We start from the raw sequence: 15,946 nt of genomic DNA on the forward strand, positions 1-15,946 counted from the left end.
TGTCCTAGAAATAATTTCAATAATAATGTGATGACAAGAACCTAGTGTTACTTTATTCTATCAACAATTAATCCTTCATCCACAGTACTCATGTTACCATTGAAGTGAGGTAAGAATATCAGAAACTACATGACCGTAGTCACAAGTCTGATTTTTAATGTAGATGAATAAAGCAGTAGCACATATGTACATTTATCTATTCCTCTTAAGAAATTTGTCTTGGGGCATAAAATATCAATAAATACCAAGGTTACAATATTTCTTTCTATTATTCATAAGATTTAGAATTCATCAGCATTCTAGTCTATAAAGGTAGACAAGCCAAAATTCAGTAGGACCTAGGATAAACACGTCACTTTAGAAAATAAAAGGGGTTAAGTAAAATGTAGATGAAAGTAGGCAAATCAAAAAATCAACTCTAGAGGAAAACATAAAAGAAATCATGCATGGTTCTTTCACAATATAATCCTGATGCCGATTCGAAAAATAATTTCTATATAGATGCCTAATATTCCTGACGGTGTAACACTTTAAATCCTACGAATACTTTGATAGTTCACAAATTTGGTTTCATAGGCTAGACTGATATTTTGACAAGGAACAGTTTCATAAGACAAAGAGAAAAACACAAATTTACAACATAAAATGAAAGTAACTGTTCGGCTTCAACAAAACAAAATAGAATAAAGGCTCAATGAAACGAGACTACTCAGAGCATTCACACTTATCTGTTCAATTAACTATATTTTAAATTTAATTCAGATAATCTTTCTTTATTTATTTATACGGTACCATTAAAATGTTTAAAATTTACACTGACGACGGCAACAGTCATCATATAAAACCCTTAGAATAATCAAATACTATATACTATATGCAAGTTTAAAAGTAGTCACAACCATACAAGGCAATCCAATACATAAGGATTAAAATGACAAACATCACTTACCTTGTTTAACAGCTTTTTTCTCAAGTATGATGTCTAGTGCCAATTCACCATTAGAAGATTTGTAAAGACAGTGGAATCACATGTTTAAGTCTTAATTACTACTAACTCTACGTTCTAAAAGCATTAACCGGAACTACTTAGGTAAGTGACCAATCCCTACATTAATTTTCCTAATTAAGTCACTGCCACTATTCTTGAACATATTAACTACTTACGCGAAAACAGAATTAGTGGAGAGTAACAATTTCTACTATTCAACTATACAAACAACCACGCCATACAAGAAATGTCATCGTTCACTAAGACGATTATGTAACAGCAATAATTCAGCACGGTTCAAGGCATCACTTCATTGAACATTATCTCAAGCATAGACAAAAATACAACCTTGTGAAATTCATAGAGAACAGGATTGACAATTCGCTATTAATGCAAGTAACAATTTAATATTTCACACGGCGTTCTGATACAAGTACATCCCGGAATAACCATGAGTGTGCACACACACCCTACGCGTCAGTGAGTTGATCAGGCTCACCTCCTTGCATTGAGGTGTGCATAACCATGTTTAATACCGGATACCACAAGTACCATTACGCACAAAGGATCAGGCAACAACAGTTATTCACAGTTATAAACAAATAGTAATAATTCAGTGACTATGCCAACAACCAACATATTCAAGCAACAATCATTCAACAACCAAGTACAAACAGCACACAATTCATTAAAACAGACACCTTGAATCAAAACTGCTCTGATACCACTTGTAACGCCCGGCCACTTGCAAGAATCAATGACTGTCCCCACACACTAACACGAGACTTTTCAGTGTGCTTTGTCCTCACTCGTACACTTCTCGAGAAAACTTCCTAGGAGGTCACTCATCCCAGAATTGCTCCAAGTCAAGCACGCTTAACTGTGGAGTTCTTCCGATCCGGGCTACCGAAAAGTAGATGCATCTTGTTAGTATAGGTAGTACCAATTAATTCTTATAAGCCATTCCTAACTGTACCGTCCCATACCAGCACAGTCTCTGGAATCCCTCTCTTTCAGGTGTTGATTCGATTCATTCATGAACCCCCAAGCTGCAAGATTTGGCATGAGCCGCTCATTGTCCGTGCCCTTTCGCACCGGCAATCACTCCCTGCCCTTGCCAGCTCTTGGGATGTTACACACTTTCTCTCTCCCATGATTTCTGTTTTTCTGTGTCTATCTCTCTCCTAAAATGACATAACTTATGTCGTTTAAAATGACAAACACCAAACCATATATATATATATATATATATTTAAATTTATTTATTTATTTTTCCTTTTTTTCCTTTAATTATTTTTATCTGAATTTATCCATCGCAACTAACTAATTTGGAATAAAAGTATTATTAACGTCGAAGTTGTTGATCTTCTTTGTCTATATATTTTTAATTGTATTATTGGTATCCTTTTAAAATCATTATCTTATGTGAGTTTAAAAATTACTTTTTTTGTGATTAACTTAGCTTTTAGAGTCATCACAGACAGCAGTGGAGAGGAGAGCACTAGAGATGCATAGCATTCCATATTCACATGACCGTTAAGAACAGTTTCCTGACAGCCCTTGTGGGAAATTGCAAGGAATTAAGCCAACTCAAGCAAGTACACGCATACATCCTCCGATGCCGCATCAAAGACACACCCTATGCCATCACCCCGCTTCTCTCCGTCGCAGCCACCTCCAACGACGCGTCGTTTTTCTCCTACGCTCGCTCGATTTTCGCGCACCTCACTCACCGCAACACCTTCATGCACAACACCATGATCAGAGGCTATCTTCAAAACCGTTCTCCTGCACCAGCTGTATCGTGCTACTTGGCAATGTTGCAAAACGGCATTGCCGTTAATAACTACACATTCCCACCTTTGATCAAGGCTTGCGTTGCACTGGCTTCTTCTTCTTCGAACGTTATAGGCCGGTTAGTCCATGGTCACGTCGTTAAATTCGGGCTTCGCGATGACCCTTATGTTGTGAGTGCGTTTATAGAGTTTTACTCCACTTCACGTCAGGTGGAAAAGGCGAGGTTGTTGTTTGATGAAACGGCAAGTAAAGATGTGGTGTTGTGGACGGCAATGATCGATGCTTATGGCAAAATGGGGAATGTTGAAAATGCCAGAGAATTGTTTGAGGAAATGCCTGAAAGAAATGCTGTATCGTGGAGTGCCATGATGGCAGCGTATTCTCGGGTTAGTGACTTCAAGCAAGTGCTTGCTTTGTTCACAGAGATGCAAAATGAGGGCACGAAGCCTAATGAGTCGATCCTTGTCACTGTTCTCACTGCGTGTGCACATCTTGGTGCGCTCATGCAGGGATTGTGGGTGCATTCCTATGCCAAGCGATTCAATCTTGACTTCAATCCAATTTTGGCAACGGCTTTGGTGGACATGTATTCAAAATGCGGATGTGTGGAATTGGCTTTGCCTGTTTTTGAGGGCATTGTTTCTAAGGATGCTGGAGCGTGGAATGCTATGATTTCTGGGGCTGCCTTGAATGGTGATGCAACCAAATCTCTGGAATTTTTTCACCAAATGGCTGATTATGGGACTCAGCCCAATGAGACTACGTTTGTGGCTGTCCTCACTGCTTGTACACATGCAAAGATGGTTCAGCAAGGCCTTCAGTTGTTTGAAGCAATGAGTAGTACATATGGAGTTGCACCACGGGTGGAGCATTATGCATGTGTTGTTGACCTTCTGTCCAGAGCTGGTATGGTGGAGGAAGCTGAGAAATTTATGGAGGAAAAGATGGGTGGACTCATGGCCACCGATCCCAATGTGTGGGGTGCTCTTCTGAACGCATGTAGAATTTATAAGAATATTGATGTTGGAAATAGAGTGGGGGAAAAGCTGCTTGATATGTGCGTAGCTGACTGTGGTACTCATGTCCTTACTTACAATATATATAGAGAAGCTGGGTGGGATGCAGAGGCAAACAGAGTTAGAAGTATGATTTCAGAAGCAGGCATGAAAAAGAAACCTGGATGCAGCATAATAGAGGTGGATAATGAAGTTGAAGAGTTTCTTGCAGGTGATCACTCTCATCCACAAGCACAGCAAATATGCAAATTGCTTGATTCTATTCACAAGATGGTGGATTTGGAGCACTACTGATGGGTATAAAATATTGTTTGCTGCCCAATTATCTTCTAACATGCTTTAGAATAAGAACAGTAGCTCCACGAGAGAAAAAAAAAAAAAAAAAAAAACAGAACGAAGGAAAGGAAAGAAAATAAAGGTTATACTGCAGCCACTAAACAATGCCCTTGCTTAAAGAATTTGGAGAGTATTTTACACTGGTTTGTTTCAGTTCCAGCCTAACAGGCATCTTAACCCATGTATTATATAATTAACTCTCATATTTGCGGAGTACAACAATTGCATCGTTGACTTGTCATCCAGTAAAATTTAATAAGTCATGTGAACTGGCTGATACATTTTGACTACAAAGTCGGGCTCCCGTTACAAATTTTTGTGGAAATTTGTAAGTTAAAAGTGGCAATTTCTGTTTTCTCATCTTTCATGTTTGATCTTGTAGCAACCTCAGGTATCAACTGAGGAAAGGGAATTGTTTGCCTCTCAGCTGTTGTATGATGGAAAAGCAGCAATGAGCAATTGAGCATTGTAGTTGTTTCAAATCAGGTGTCAATAACACTGATTTGCCTGGAAATTATCATCTGATAGTAAGCCATTGATGAGGCGTTTAAGCCTTTCAGCGCCAGGGCCAGGTCTAAGTTCAGTATTATTTCTTATGAGAGAATACTGTTTAGTGGTGTTTAAATTTGCCTGACTGAACCACCTGCCAGGCACATAACCATCTGCATTTCGTTTCAAGAGTTCAGAATCAATCTTATCCAAGACTGGTTCATTCCTCCCAAATTTCCTAGCAAAAGGAGCATTGCTGTCCACCATTCTCTGGTAGTCATTAACTGTAAGGAAATGTGGATGTTGTTTTGGAGGGTTGTCCCATGATATGAAGTGGAGGTCATGGTTCACAGTAGTGTTACGAAACTCCTCGGCATTGCAGATTACCGTATGAAAATACCCTTCAGGTGAAGACAGAAAGTTGGCATAATACATCAAGACTATTCTAGGTAAGTTATCCCAACCCCACAGACAGTATTCAGTAAATGGGCGAGAGAGCATCATCCAGGCAGAACCTGTGCAAAATCAAGAATTAAAATTTAATAACTAAGATAGCGTGGAGCTGGGACTGTGCCGATTTCAAGTTCCTTTCTCCAGATTAGTCCATTAGGTATGGACAGATATTTAGATTCAGTAAACTGGTGATCTCACGCAACAAATAGTTGCAAATGGCCAAACTTTAAGTGAGGAGAAACTGAGAAACGACACCAGTTTGAGCATACACAAATAGATCTAATTGTGACTTAAAGCAATTTGTGCGGAATGGATACACAGCTCATGAGGGATTCTTTTCGAAGCCTGTAGTAAAATTACCAACTAGCAATGGAAACTTATGTAATTTAGTTCAAGACACATGCAAAAAGTTGTACTCAAAAAGAAAAAAGAATGGGCAAATGTGAAAAAGGTATGAAATTCCTAATAATCATTCTTAGATCCACTGACTATTAGATTATTTAGATTGCAAATTGAATTCACAAATCACAATACTATCAATGTTTTCTCTTTCATCCTTTTCGTGTTTGATTTCATTCCGGATTTTCTTTTACTGCTACATGGGTATTGTGATTTTCTTTAATCTATTCAAGGGTTCGATTTCTTATATAGGTAGCTTAAAGATTTTAAATTTGGAAGACCAAAAAATTTGAGAGGTGGGAGGAACGAAACAAAATACGTCACCTGTAAACAGCTTGTATGCGGTGGGCACATTTCTTTTCTCCGTCACCCAAAATACGTCAGATTTATGCTCGCTATGAAGACCTGGGTCAACTATAACAGGCTTTGCCCTCTGGTGCCTATTGAAGTGTGAATAACATTACTTGTGAAGAAGAGGTACAATTGATCTTTACACAGTTGTATGTTACTTTCAAAGGAAATGCAGAACATGCAATGAACAGAACGAAGAAAAGAATTAGCAACTTACTCCTTCCACCCAATATCACTGGTATGTTCAATGAAGTTCAGGTCTCTTGGAATAGACGAAAGTGTATGCAGCAGATCTGTTGTACAAAATAGATGTAGCAAATTGCAACAGTCAATGGCAATGAAAACTGGGCAACATAGTTTGCTTCAGTTCTCATTCTATTTTAAGTTCCAATGGATTAGCCAATTCAACCAGCAAACCATCAAATTCTAGAATAACGTAGATTTGTTGATGAATATTACTACGCATTATACACAGCAAAATATGGTTATGCTTCCGAACAGAAAGAAGCATCAATGCAAACTTTTAGAATTACAAGCAGTTTTATCTGAATTTTGGTAATATTTCCAATCCCCAAATTGCACTCACTGAAACCCCCTCCCTCCAAAATAAATAAATAAATAAAATAAAACTAAAACTAACTGACGAGCGAACAAACAAGATATTGAAAATGATTTTAAGTAAGGTAGAACTATTTAAACACAGATGGGAACCTAATTAAACTAATTTGAATAAAAATAAGTTTCTAAATTTAGCTGAGAGCAAAATTAGCAACAACAACACAGATAATAACAACCTTTTCTAAGGAACAAAATCAAACAGCCCAACACATTTAACAAACCATTTCCCAAAACAAAACAAAAACATTTAATCCATGAAACGCTAAATCAATTGGGTAAAAGCCAAGACAACAATTATCTTCCAACCTCATATCAAAGACAAGGAATCCCACAGCACAAAGGAACCAATTTCCACACACAAAAAAAAAAAAAAAAAAAAAACGCGTACGCACATAAAAAAAAACTGTTCACTCATCAAGAGACAAACTTGGCAAGAAGTAACCAACAGAGCATCAATGAACATTAACAACGACAACACGTTTGCAGCATATTAGTTCAGAATTGGTACCATCTTGGGTTACCAATGGATAATCGGAAGCACTCAAGTTGATTAACCAATCCCAGTCCCCAGCTTCCTTCAATAAAATGGCAGCAGCGTGAAGGGTATTGGTGACCATGGTGGGTCCTCTGTAAGTGACCAAGTTGGCCTTAACCAGCATCCTAACATTACCCAATTTGGCAAAGAGAGGTTCGTTCCTCACGAAATTGGCGAGGTCCAATCTCTCATGCGCCGAGGCCTCAAGGTCCAAGTGCACTACGTAATGGTTCCTTGGGTGGTAGAGGGCCTTGAGGGTCCTTTTCAAACTCTCCCCATCACCCACTGAACCCGAGATCAAGTACACGATCCTTGGAACGGTGTTGGTGGATGTGGGAGACACCCTCAGCTTGGATTCAACGAAATAGGGTATCTCCTTAATCAATGGGATTCCATACAGTTGGGAAGAAGACTTGGAGGAAATGAAAATGGAAACCAGTATGAGCAAGGTTGATATGAGTAGAGAGAAGACAAGTGGCAGAAACCACTTCTTCTTCTTCTGTTTCTTGCTGGTTTCCATTTGTCAAAAAGAACAACTAGTGTTTAGAGGTTGAAGCTTCAAGAGGAAAGCATGATGTCGCGGCGTAGGATACCGGAGCATGAGCCGCAGGATCTATGTTGGGGTGAAATGCGCACTGGAGGCTGTGGCAAATCAATGTATCGGAGAGAACCATTACCATCCCACTTAATTCTTAGTGGGATAGAGGTAGGCCTACCATAGTATTGTATTTATTATGCTTTTTACGCAAAGTTAATAATTACATTTATATTAAGGGTTTTATAAGAGTTATGTTATACGAAAAGTGATTGTGTAATGCTATAGAGATTTGTTTTGTGTGCAGTAGTTTTTTTTTTTTTTTTTGCTTCAAAAAGTGTGGGCCCCACGAAATGTTGTGTGTGTAGGAATTTTTTTTTTGTGTCATGTGAAATGATAAATACAAACCCTATATATTAAAGTAAAGTCAATAGCAAGTTTAATCTCTTAAAAAAGAATTGATAGTTTATTTTTAAATTTTAGAGAAATCATGATTTCAATTAATTGGATCTATTTTAAATTTTTGAGAGACCATAAGTCAATTTTTTTTAAGGAAATTTAATGTACCCCTTAATTTTTGTTAAGTACCCAAAAAATACTTTATTCTATATATTATTATTATTTTGGTGATATAAATATTGAAAGAATATGTACAGACGATAAAATTATCTCCTATAATTTCAAAATGATATGATTTCAAAATTTAGAAAAATAAAATAAAAATAAAGAATATTTTAAAAAATTTATTTTATTATGAATTTTTTTAAATATCCTTTTTTTTTTCAAACCTCAAAATAAAATCGTTGATTTGAGAATTGCAGAAAATATCTTTATACCTGTTCGGTTCTAGTGAACTGTAATGATATACTGTATAGTATGCGCTCAAAGATATCTTGGTTGGCTTATAGCCAAGCTCCCAATCACTGCGCACTAGCAATAGGCTTATAGCTAAGACGTGGGTGTGTGCATAGTGTGGGCAGAAGTAGTAAATGAGTTCAGAATGTCTGTACCTGGGGGTCTTAAGCCTTGTATTTATAGGGATTACCTCTTGGGCTGTGTAGATCTCCCAGTTGGTGAAGGATTCAACTACTCAGTTTTAGGGATAGGGGTTCTATCCTCCTGATCTTGATTGTTCCATGTTGTTAGCATTCTCCTCCTTATTAAGGGATTCTTGGGTAGGTAGTTAGGATATAGATAATATTCCATAACAGTTGTCCCCCAACACAGTATTGCGAAGCTCGGAATGCCGGGGTGTTGAAGTATCATCACGGACTCGGTCTTGCCGAGGTCATTTATATGATGTTCCTTAGTGATCGTGTCGAAGATTGGAACGTGAGTCCGACATTTAATATATCGAGTGAACTATGATTTCGGTCTAGAGAATTTTTCTTTTCCTCTTTTTGCCGAGATCTCATTTTGTCATTTTTGGCCTTGGTGTCAACCTCGGCTATGATGCCATGGATAAGGTCAAGTCTGACCTCTGTCATATTAGCTTGACCTTTCGCTTCTTGCCTGCATGACGGTTATGACGTTCCACGTGTCTCATGCCCATTCGAGGGTCGTGCGTCGTGCGTAGTGCGCCATTATGAACCTTCATACGTGATGATTGTGCTCATTAAATGCGTGGGGGGTAATTTACCCTTTTGTCCTGGGTTACTTAACCGTTTGTAACCCTTTCACATTCGCGCCCGAAGCAGAGATTTGCTTTAAATTCTCCTTCTCGCCTCATTTGCCACTTTCACATTTCCCTCTTCATTTCTAGGCGTTTTCGATTCTGGGTATTTCCTTCGAGTCTCTCAGTTTCTTTGGTGTTGTCTTCAGCAAATATCTCTGAGGAGTTCTGAGTTTTTCTTCCCTCTTTTCCTTTCCCTATAACCAGGTATTTCTTTGCCTTTTCATTTCCTGTTATCATTAGTTTAAGTATTTTCAGGGCATCTTTGGTAGTTTGTATTTTTACTCGGAAGGGGCAATGTGTTGTGTCAATTTGGCTCTTTATCTTTTAAGAAGGTTCTTCTTCCTTGGGATTTCTGATGAGTATCCCTGGTTCATCTACTGGCTCGGCTGCTGGCCGAAATGGTGGGGGAGATGATGAAACAATTGCCTCGGACAGTTCAATACTGGCTCTTTGGTAAAGAGTATATACCGAGGAGGAGAAGCTTCAACAGCTTCTTCGAGGTCACCGAGGGGGTCGCCGAGGTCCCCGAGGTGGACGCGACAGGATAGGACAAGGTAGGAGAGGAAGAGGGAAGCGTCAACCTCAGCTTAATTTTGGTAGTGTTGTTGGTAGGGGTGGGCCTTCTCCGGCCTCAAATCCCGTAGTTCCTCCTGGGCCGAGCTCTTCTTGTAACCCAGTTCCTCTATCTTATATTTTTCCCTCGTCTCACGTTGCTCCGGGTCCGAGATCTATTCTAGATCGGATCCCTCCCTTTGGGCTCAGCGATAGTTCTTTTAGTTCTTCCTCATCCGAATTAGGTTTTTCGAGGTCCGAGGCCCCCTTTACCCCATTCTGTGATTCGACTTCACATTAAGTACCCTTTATTGATCTTGATAGTAGTTCTGATAGTTCTCTCCCTTTTTCTTGGAGTCCATGTTCATCGCTGTCTGACCTTAGTGGTTTAGGGTTGGATTTAGTTGATTTTTATACTGACCCTCGTCCTTCGTGTTCCAGGTCTGTGGTCATGGAGGAATTCGATGTTCAAAATTGGATTCTTCTTGAAATTCTCAATATGCGGTCCGCCATGTCGCCTGCCGAGGTATCCCAACTTCTTGTTGGAGACCCTTCTGGGGTTGATATTCTCCCAGCAAGTGATAGCCCGGTATGTGCGGGTCCTGGTGAGGAAGAACCTCATTTTTTCTTTTTTATCGGGACCTGATCACCAAGGTTGGACTTCGGTTCCCTCTTTCCAAGTTCCAAATCATTGTGATTCGTCGGCTTAAGATTGCTCCCACACAACTTCACCCCAATTCAAGGGCCTTCTTTCGGGGTTTCGAGCAAGTGTGTGCATATCTATGCCTTCCTTGCTCGGTTTATTTGTTCTTCTATTTGTTCAATGTATATACAGTCCGGACTGGGGCCGAGGCTAAAGAAAGGAAAGGTTGAGTTACCCTTCGAGGTGCTCCAAATCAGGGTATTTTTATTCCCTACTCCCAATCTTTCAAGGGCTTCAAAAATGCCTATTTTAAAGTGGCAGCTTGTTCTGATTCTCTCCCCAGGTTCGCCGAGGAATGAATGAACGGAGGGGATTTGGCATGTTGGTTCGAGCTCTATTGGACGCAGAAGCATTACCAAAGGCGTCCTAGGGATTATACTACTCCTGGGGTAGCTCTTTCCGATTCGGAAAGGTTGGCAGCTTCCGTCCGAATTGGTTATGCCAAAGAGTTTGGCATTATCGATTTAAGTCGGATTGTAGAAAAATTTGGAGATGATCTACTTCAAGAACTCGGTATGTGATTCCCATTTTGAGGTTCACTTTAATTTATTTCATAACTTGCATTCTAATTTTTGGCTCTTTTTGCAGTTAGCATGACGAGCTCCGCGTACAAGAAATTTTTGGCGAAACCTAAGTAGACTTCTTCGAAGGGAAAGGCTACTGACGATGCCATCCTTGATGCCGAAGTGACAAAGAAAAGGCGGCTCAATGTTGTGACCGGAGGAAGCTCGTCTATTATGGGCGATGTTGCACTCTCATCTGAGGTCTTTGCCTCCCAATCCACCCCTCCTGTATCTCCGCCTCCTCCACATGCTCCTTAAGGGGACATAGTCATTTTGGAGACCGGTAAGCTATGGAAAGTCAGAGTTTCAGACCGGCTTAGGGCTGCTGACACGAGCTGTCGAACTCGCGCAAATTAAAAATTATTTTTTTATTAGGGTTCAGAAAATTTGTAGTAGAGTGGAAACCCAAAGTCGTCTCTCTCAAGGAAATTGCTTGGGTAAAATCATTTATCAAAACAAAAATTAAAAAGGGGGGTTTTTGAATTTTGGTTGAATAATTAAAAAAAGCAGAATATGAAATTTGATTTAAAATTCGTAATTAAAAATAACCAACCTAAGGTTTGGGTTCCATGGACATCTTTCCTCGGATAAGAAGATATCAGAATCGTGATTGATTTGTCAATCGAATCAGAATCCTTATTTCCAATTGACAACCCTCTCAAAGCGATCGCTTAGCATTTGATCAAAGACGCCGCTTCTACTCATACAATCATAGAGTATCAGCCCGCTTGATTTAAGGTCATAGGGTCAATCAACCTAATCATCAAATTTGATGATTAATCCCTTTCCATAATCGCAATAGCGAACCTCAGATTGAATATCCACGATCGCACGATATCAATCTGAGTTTGGAAGGGAAACGAAACTGATTTGAAATAAACGCAGACCCTCAAGACTAATCCATGGAATCTATTACCCTTAGGTTAATTAAAAGGTTCTTAGCCTCGCATGGCTAAGGTAAACAAAATTGAAATAAAAAGAAGAAGAAGAAAAAGATGAAGAACGCGAAGAACGCTTCAGAGAAAATACTTTGATCCTCAATTTTGAAAATTACAGAATGAAACAAATGTTTCCTACTTTGCCGTCATATACCCCTACCCAAAGCGGGTTAGGGTTCAGTTCTGATCGGCCCATCTATCTAAAATGCGAAATAAAATAAAATAAAACTTGTCTTTGGGCCACTTATGTAATTGGGTTTTAAATTACAAGTCTAAAACTTCAGCAAAACACGTTCTTCTTGGCGTCAGAAATCGACCAGCTTCCAGTCCGAATTGGGCTTCAAGCTCTGCATAAGAATTGTAGCTCTCTGTGTTTTCTGAAAAACCAAACAAGAACGGAGTCAATCCGACAACTGTGGACTGAGATATGGCCAAAATACAGAAGTAACGTAAAGCTGAAAAATTCTGACGAAAATAAATTAAACCCAATCAAACACTAAAAATGTAAATTAACTCAAAACATCATTATTTTATTCAAATAAATCCTAAAAATACTAATCAAGAGTAACAAATAAGTGTAATAAAATATGAGTTATCAAATTCTCCCACACTTATCTTTTTGCACTCCTGGGCAAAAACTAGAATAGCAAAAGAAAGCAAAGAAATAAGAGAAGAGTGAAGATCAACCTATCCTTCCTAATAATTAGCAAGTATATAAAAGATAACAAAAATCACAAGTCTTGATCAGATAAAACAACCAGGACAAAAATTCCTTAATCTCAAATCACAAGACTTGACAATTTCAACTGCAACTGCTAACTGCACAAAAATGGTTCCTCACATGATGCTCTCAATTTTCTCTCAAGTGTATAAGTTAATTTAGTATATCACTCAAATCAACTCCAGAAAATCATCCTACCATAGGCTTGCTCAAATTCTACTTCTCCACTGCTAATAACACATGCATGCACAAATCAAGAGGGCTTTATGCAGGGTTGTAATGAGGCTGAGGTAATGGTATGGATGAATATGGAAGAGAAAGCTAAACACCCCAGAATTTTACAAAGAGCAAAAGTTAAGAACTAAACTAAGAACATAAAACAAAGATACTGAAAAGATAAACATTTTTTTTTTGTTTTGTTTTTTTTGTTTTGTTTTTGTTTTGTTTTTTTGTTTTTTGTTTTTTGAAGAAAAACCACATAAGTACAACCACATATGTCACCCCCCACATTTAAACTTTTGTCCGTCTCGGGAAAACCCCCACACTTAAACACAACATCACAATGAAACCAATGCTCAATAAAACTCCAGGGTGTGGAATTAATTGGTTTTTAACTTAGGCTTGTAATGCGGATTAAGAAATAAAGGATATTAAGGCTCAAAAGGGCTCACCAAGGGATAATAATATAAGGGATGGCTATCTGGCTAAAGTGGGTAAAGAAAGAAAGAATGCCTCAATCATATTCATGCATGCAAGTGAAAAATGCAGTTTCAAAAAGAACAAGAGCAAGTTCTAGAGAACAAAGATCAAGAGCAGAAGCACACAAGAAAGAAAGCATGGCCAGAAGATATGCCATGTATACAGGCTCAAAACCTCACAAAGGTATACCAAATCATGCAATTAGCAGCACAGTATCAAGTAACAAGTAATGCAATCCAAAAATCAAGAACCAAGCCTAAGCAGAAATTTCTATTAAACCCTGTGATTTAAGTATATCCATGTACCACTTAATAATTACCAGAAAGAAAAGGAAAATCTACCTATGAAAAATCATAAACTAAAAGAAAGAAAGGAAAAGAAAAATAAAAATGCAAATAACAGAAAGAAAAGAAAAAGAAGGAAGAGAACTCCCTGAACTCCCTAAGGAGAATAAACAGCATCAAGTAGCTTGATTTCTTCCTCACTGGTTTAACACTTTCTTCAAGCAAAATGCGGTGCATGCACATGGAAGGGTTGATTTCCACATTATCTGCTAAAGTCCATCCAATTGCCTTCTTACTTTCTTTCAGCAATGTCAAAAGCTTTTCCTCCTGCTCAGGTAGAAGGTTCTTGGCCACTATCACATGTAACTGTTCATTTTCCTCCAGATATGAATACTTCAGATGGTCAGGCAGAACCTTTAGTTCCAACTTAGGTGGCTGCTCAGTGGATGGGAGAAGTCTAGCGGGTGCAAATTCTGCAGAAAACAAGTCAACAACTATGTCTGTAAACAAATTCTCAGAAACAGAATTAGGATCATCAAAAATATCAGCAGGCAATTCAGATAATGTAGATTCGCACTCAGAATCAGATTCATCAATAAGTGCATCGTTCAAACCAGAAAGATGTGATGTTATTTCAGCACACACAATGCACTCTTGACTATCACTACAATCACAGAAATCAGAACCATGAATAGATGAAAAATCAGAAAAATCAGCAAGGAATTCAGGAGAAAAATCCTCAACAACTTCATTTATCACATCAATGCAGAAAACAAGATGATCAGATGTATCAGTGCCTTGCTTCTTGGAGCTAGTGTCACTTCCCTTAGATGACTCAGCAGCAGTGTGGTTTGGCTCCTCCATATGCTTGCCAGACCGCAGAGTAATAGCACTCACATTTTCGCTTCCTTTTGGATTTAGAACTGTTTGGGATGGAAGGGAGCTACCACTTGCTTGTTGATTTTGACTCATTGACGTTGCAAGTTGGCCAATTTGTGTTTGCAGATTCTGGAGGGAAGACTCAGTAATTTGCTAGAACTGCAGATTGTTAGATGCCATCTGCTTCACTAAATCCTCCAAAGAAGGGCCATTGATACTAGCTTGCTGCTGCACTGGTGGCTGTTGCATTTGCTGCTCCTGCATTGGTTGTGGAGGTGCAAATTGTTGAAAATTTTGCCTCTTTTGTGAAGGTACAAACTGCTGCCTCTGCTGGAATGGTGCACTTTGCTGATTCTGCTGGAATGGTGCACTTTGCTGATTCTGGCTCCATTTGAGATTGAGATGATTTTTCCAGCCAGGATTATATATATTGGAGAAGGGATTGTTTTGCTGCTGCTGCTGGTACTGTGGCTTTCCAGGAAAAACTGCAGTAACAGATTGATCAACTTGGAAACCGCTGTCTGGAAAGGAAGGACAAGCATCTGTAGGGTGAAAAATTGGATTCATAGCAAACAGAAGCAAAAATAAATCTACTAAATGAACTCAGAATGATATGAGACCAACTCTCCTAATCTCTAAATGACACTACAGACTCAAAAATCAAATAAAAATTTTTCGAAAAATAAAATAAAATACTAAACGAACGAATTCGGCAAAACTAGGGCCTGATTCGTGGGGCATATCCCCACGACTTTTGTCAGGGATGATCGTTTTCTTCAGTTCACCAATTTTCAGATCGATCAAAGTAAGTCGAACAAATCCAAAAATATCCGACACGTCCTGAAACGACAAAGAAACTCCAAAACGGGTTAGTAAACGACAGAATTTGGCAAAATTAAGGGTCACCTCACACCCTTTTAGGGTGTGATTTATGCTCAGAAGGTCGAATTCTTTTGGCAACAGAACTCTCGGAGCCAATATCTCAAACTAAAGTTTTACCGATTTCCCCAAATTCGCCCAAAACGTAAACCGTAATGCAAAAAATTCAAAAACTAAGAAAAGATGCCTCTCCAGAATCAAATTCCGATGCAGAGTCAAAGGTGCAGAAATCGGAATAAGAAACGCAATCGAGTGCAAAACGCAAAAACAAGACAGGTGCGCAAACAAAAATTTACGTTTTTTTTTTTTTTCAAAATCAGAAACGAAAACTAGAGAAGAAGAAGAAGATGATCACGTTCAGAAAACGATTTAGACCGATGCAATTTCCCCGGCAACGGCGCCAAATTTGACACGAGCTGTCGAACTCGCGCAAATTAAAAATTATTTTTTTATTAGGGTTCAGAAAATTTGTAGTAGAGTGGAAACCCTAAGTCGTCTCTCTCAAGGAAATTGCTTGGGTAAAATCATTTATCAAA

General features: G+C 38.7%; 2 protein-coding genes across 2 annotated transcripts; one reads left to right on the forward strand and one right to left on the reverse strand.

The window, feature by feature from the left end:
* Nucleotides 1-2,517: 2,517 nt before the first annotated feature.
* Nucleotides 2,518-4,095, forward strand: LOC133302721 (pentatricopeptide repeat-containing protein At5g66520-like). The gene has a single exon (XM_061502537.1). It carries the CDS (start codon nt 2,518-2,520, stop codon nt 4,093-4,095), a length of 1,578 nt encoding a protein of 525 aa, XP_061358521.1.
* Nucleotides 4,096-4,109: 14 nt separating this feature from the next.
* On the reverse strand, nt 4,110-7,533 carry LOC133302719 (beta-glucuronosyltransferase GlcAT14B-like). Its single transcript, XM_061502536.1, has 4 exons — nt 6,956-7,533; nt 6,047-6,122; nt 5,803-5,918; nt 4,110-5,141 (listed from the first exon to the last, which is right to left on the reverse strand). The coding sequence occupies exons 1-4, from the start codon at nt 7,500-7,502 to the stop codon at nt 4,627-4,629; spliced, it is 1,254 nt and encodes a 417-aa protein (XP_061358520.1). The 5' UTR covers nt 7,503-7,533; the 3' UTR covers nt 4,110-4,626.
* Nucleotides 7,534-15,946: the final 8,413 nt, after the last annotated feature.

Source organism: Gastrolobium bilobum, unplaced genomic scaffold (genome assembly GCF_033153095.1).
Source record: "Gastrolobium bilobum isolate Gb01-03AN ecotype WA unplaced genomic scaffold, APGP_CSIRO_Gbil_v1 utg628, whole genome shotgun sequence".
NCBI lineage: Eukaryota > Viridiplantae > Streptophyta > Magnoliopsida > Fabales > Fabaceae > Gastrolobium > Gastrolobium bilobum.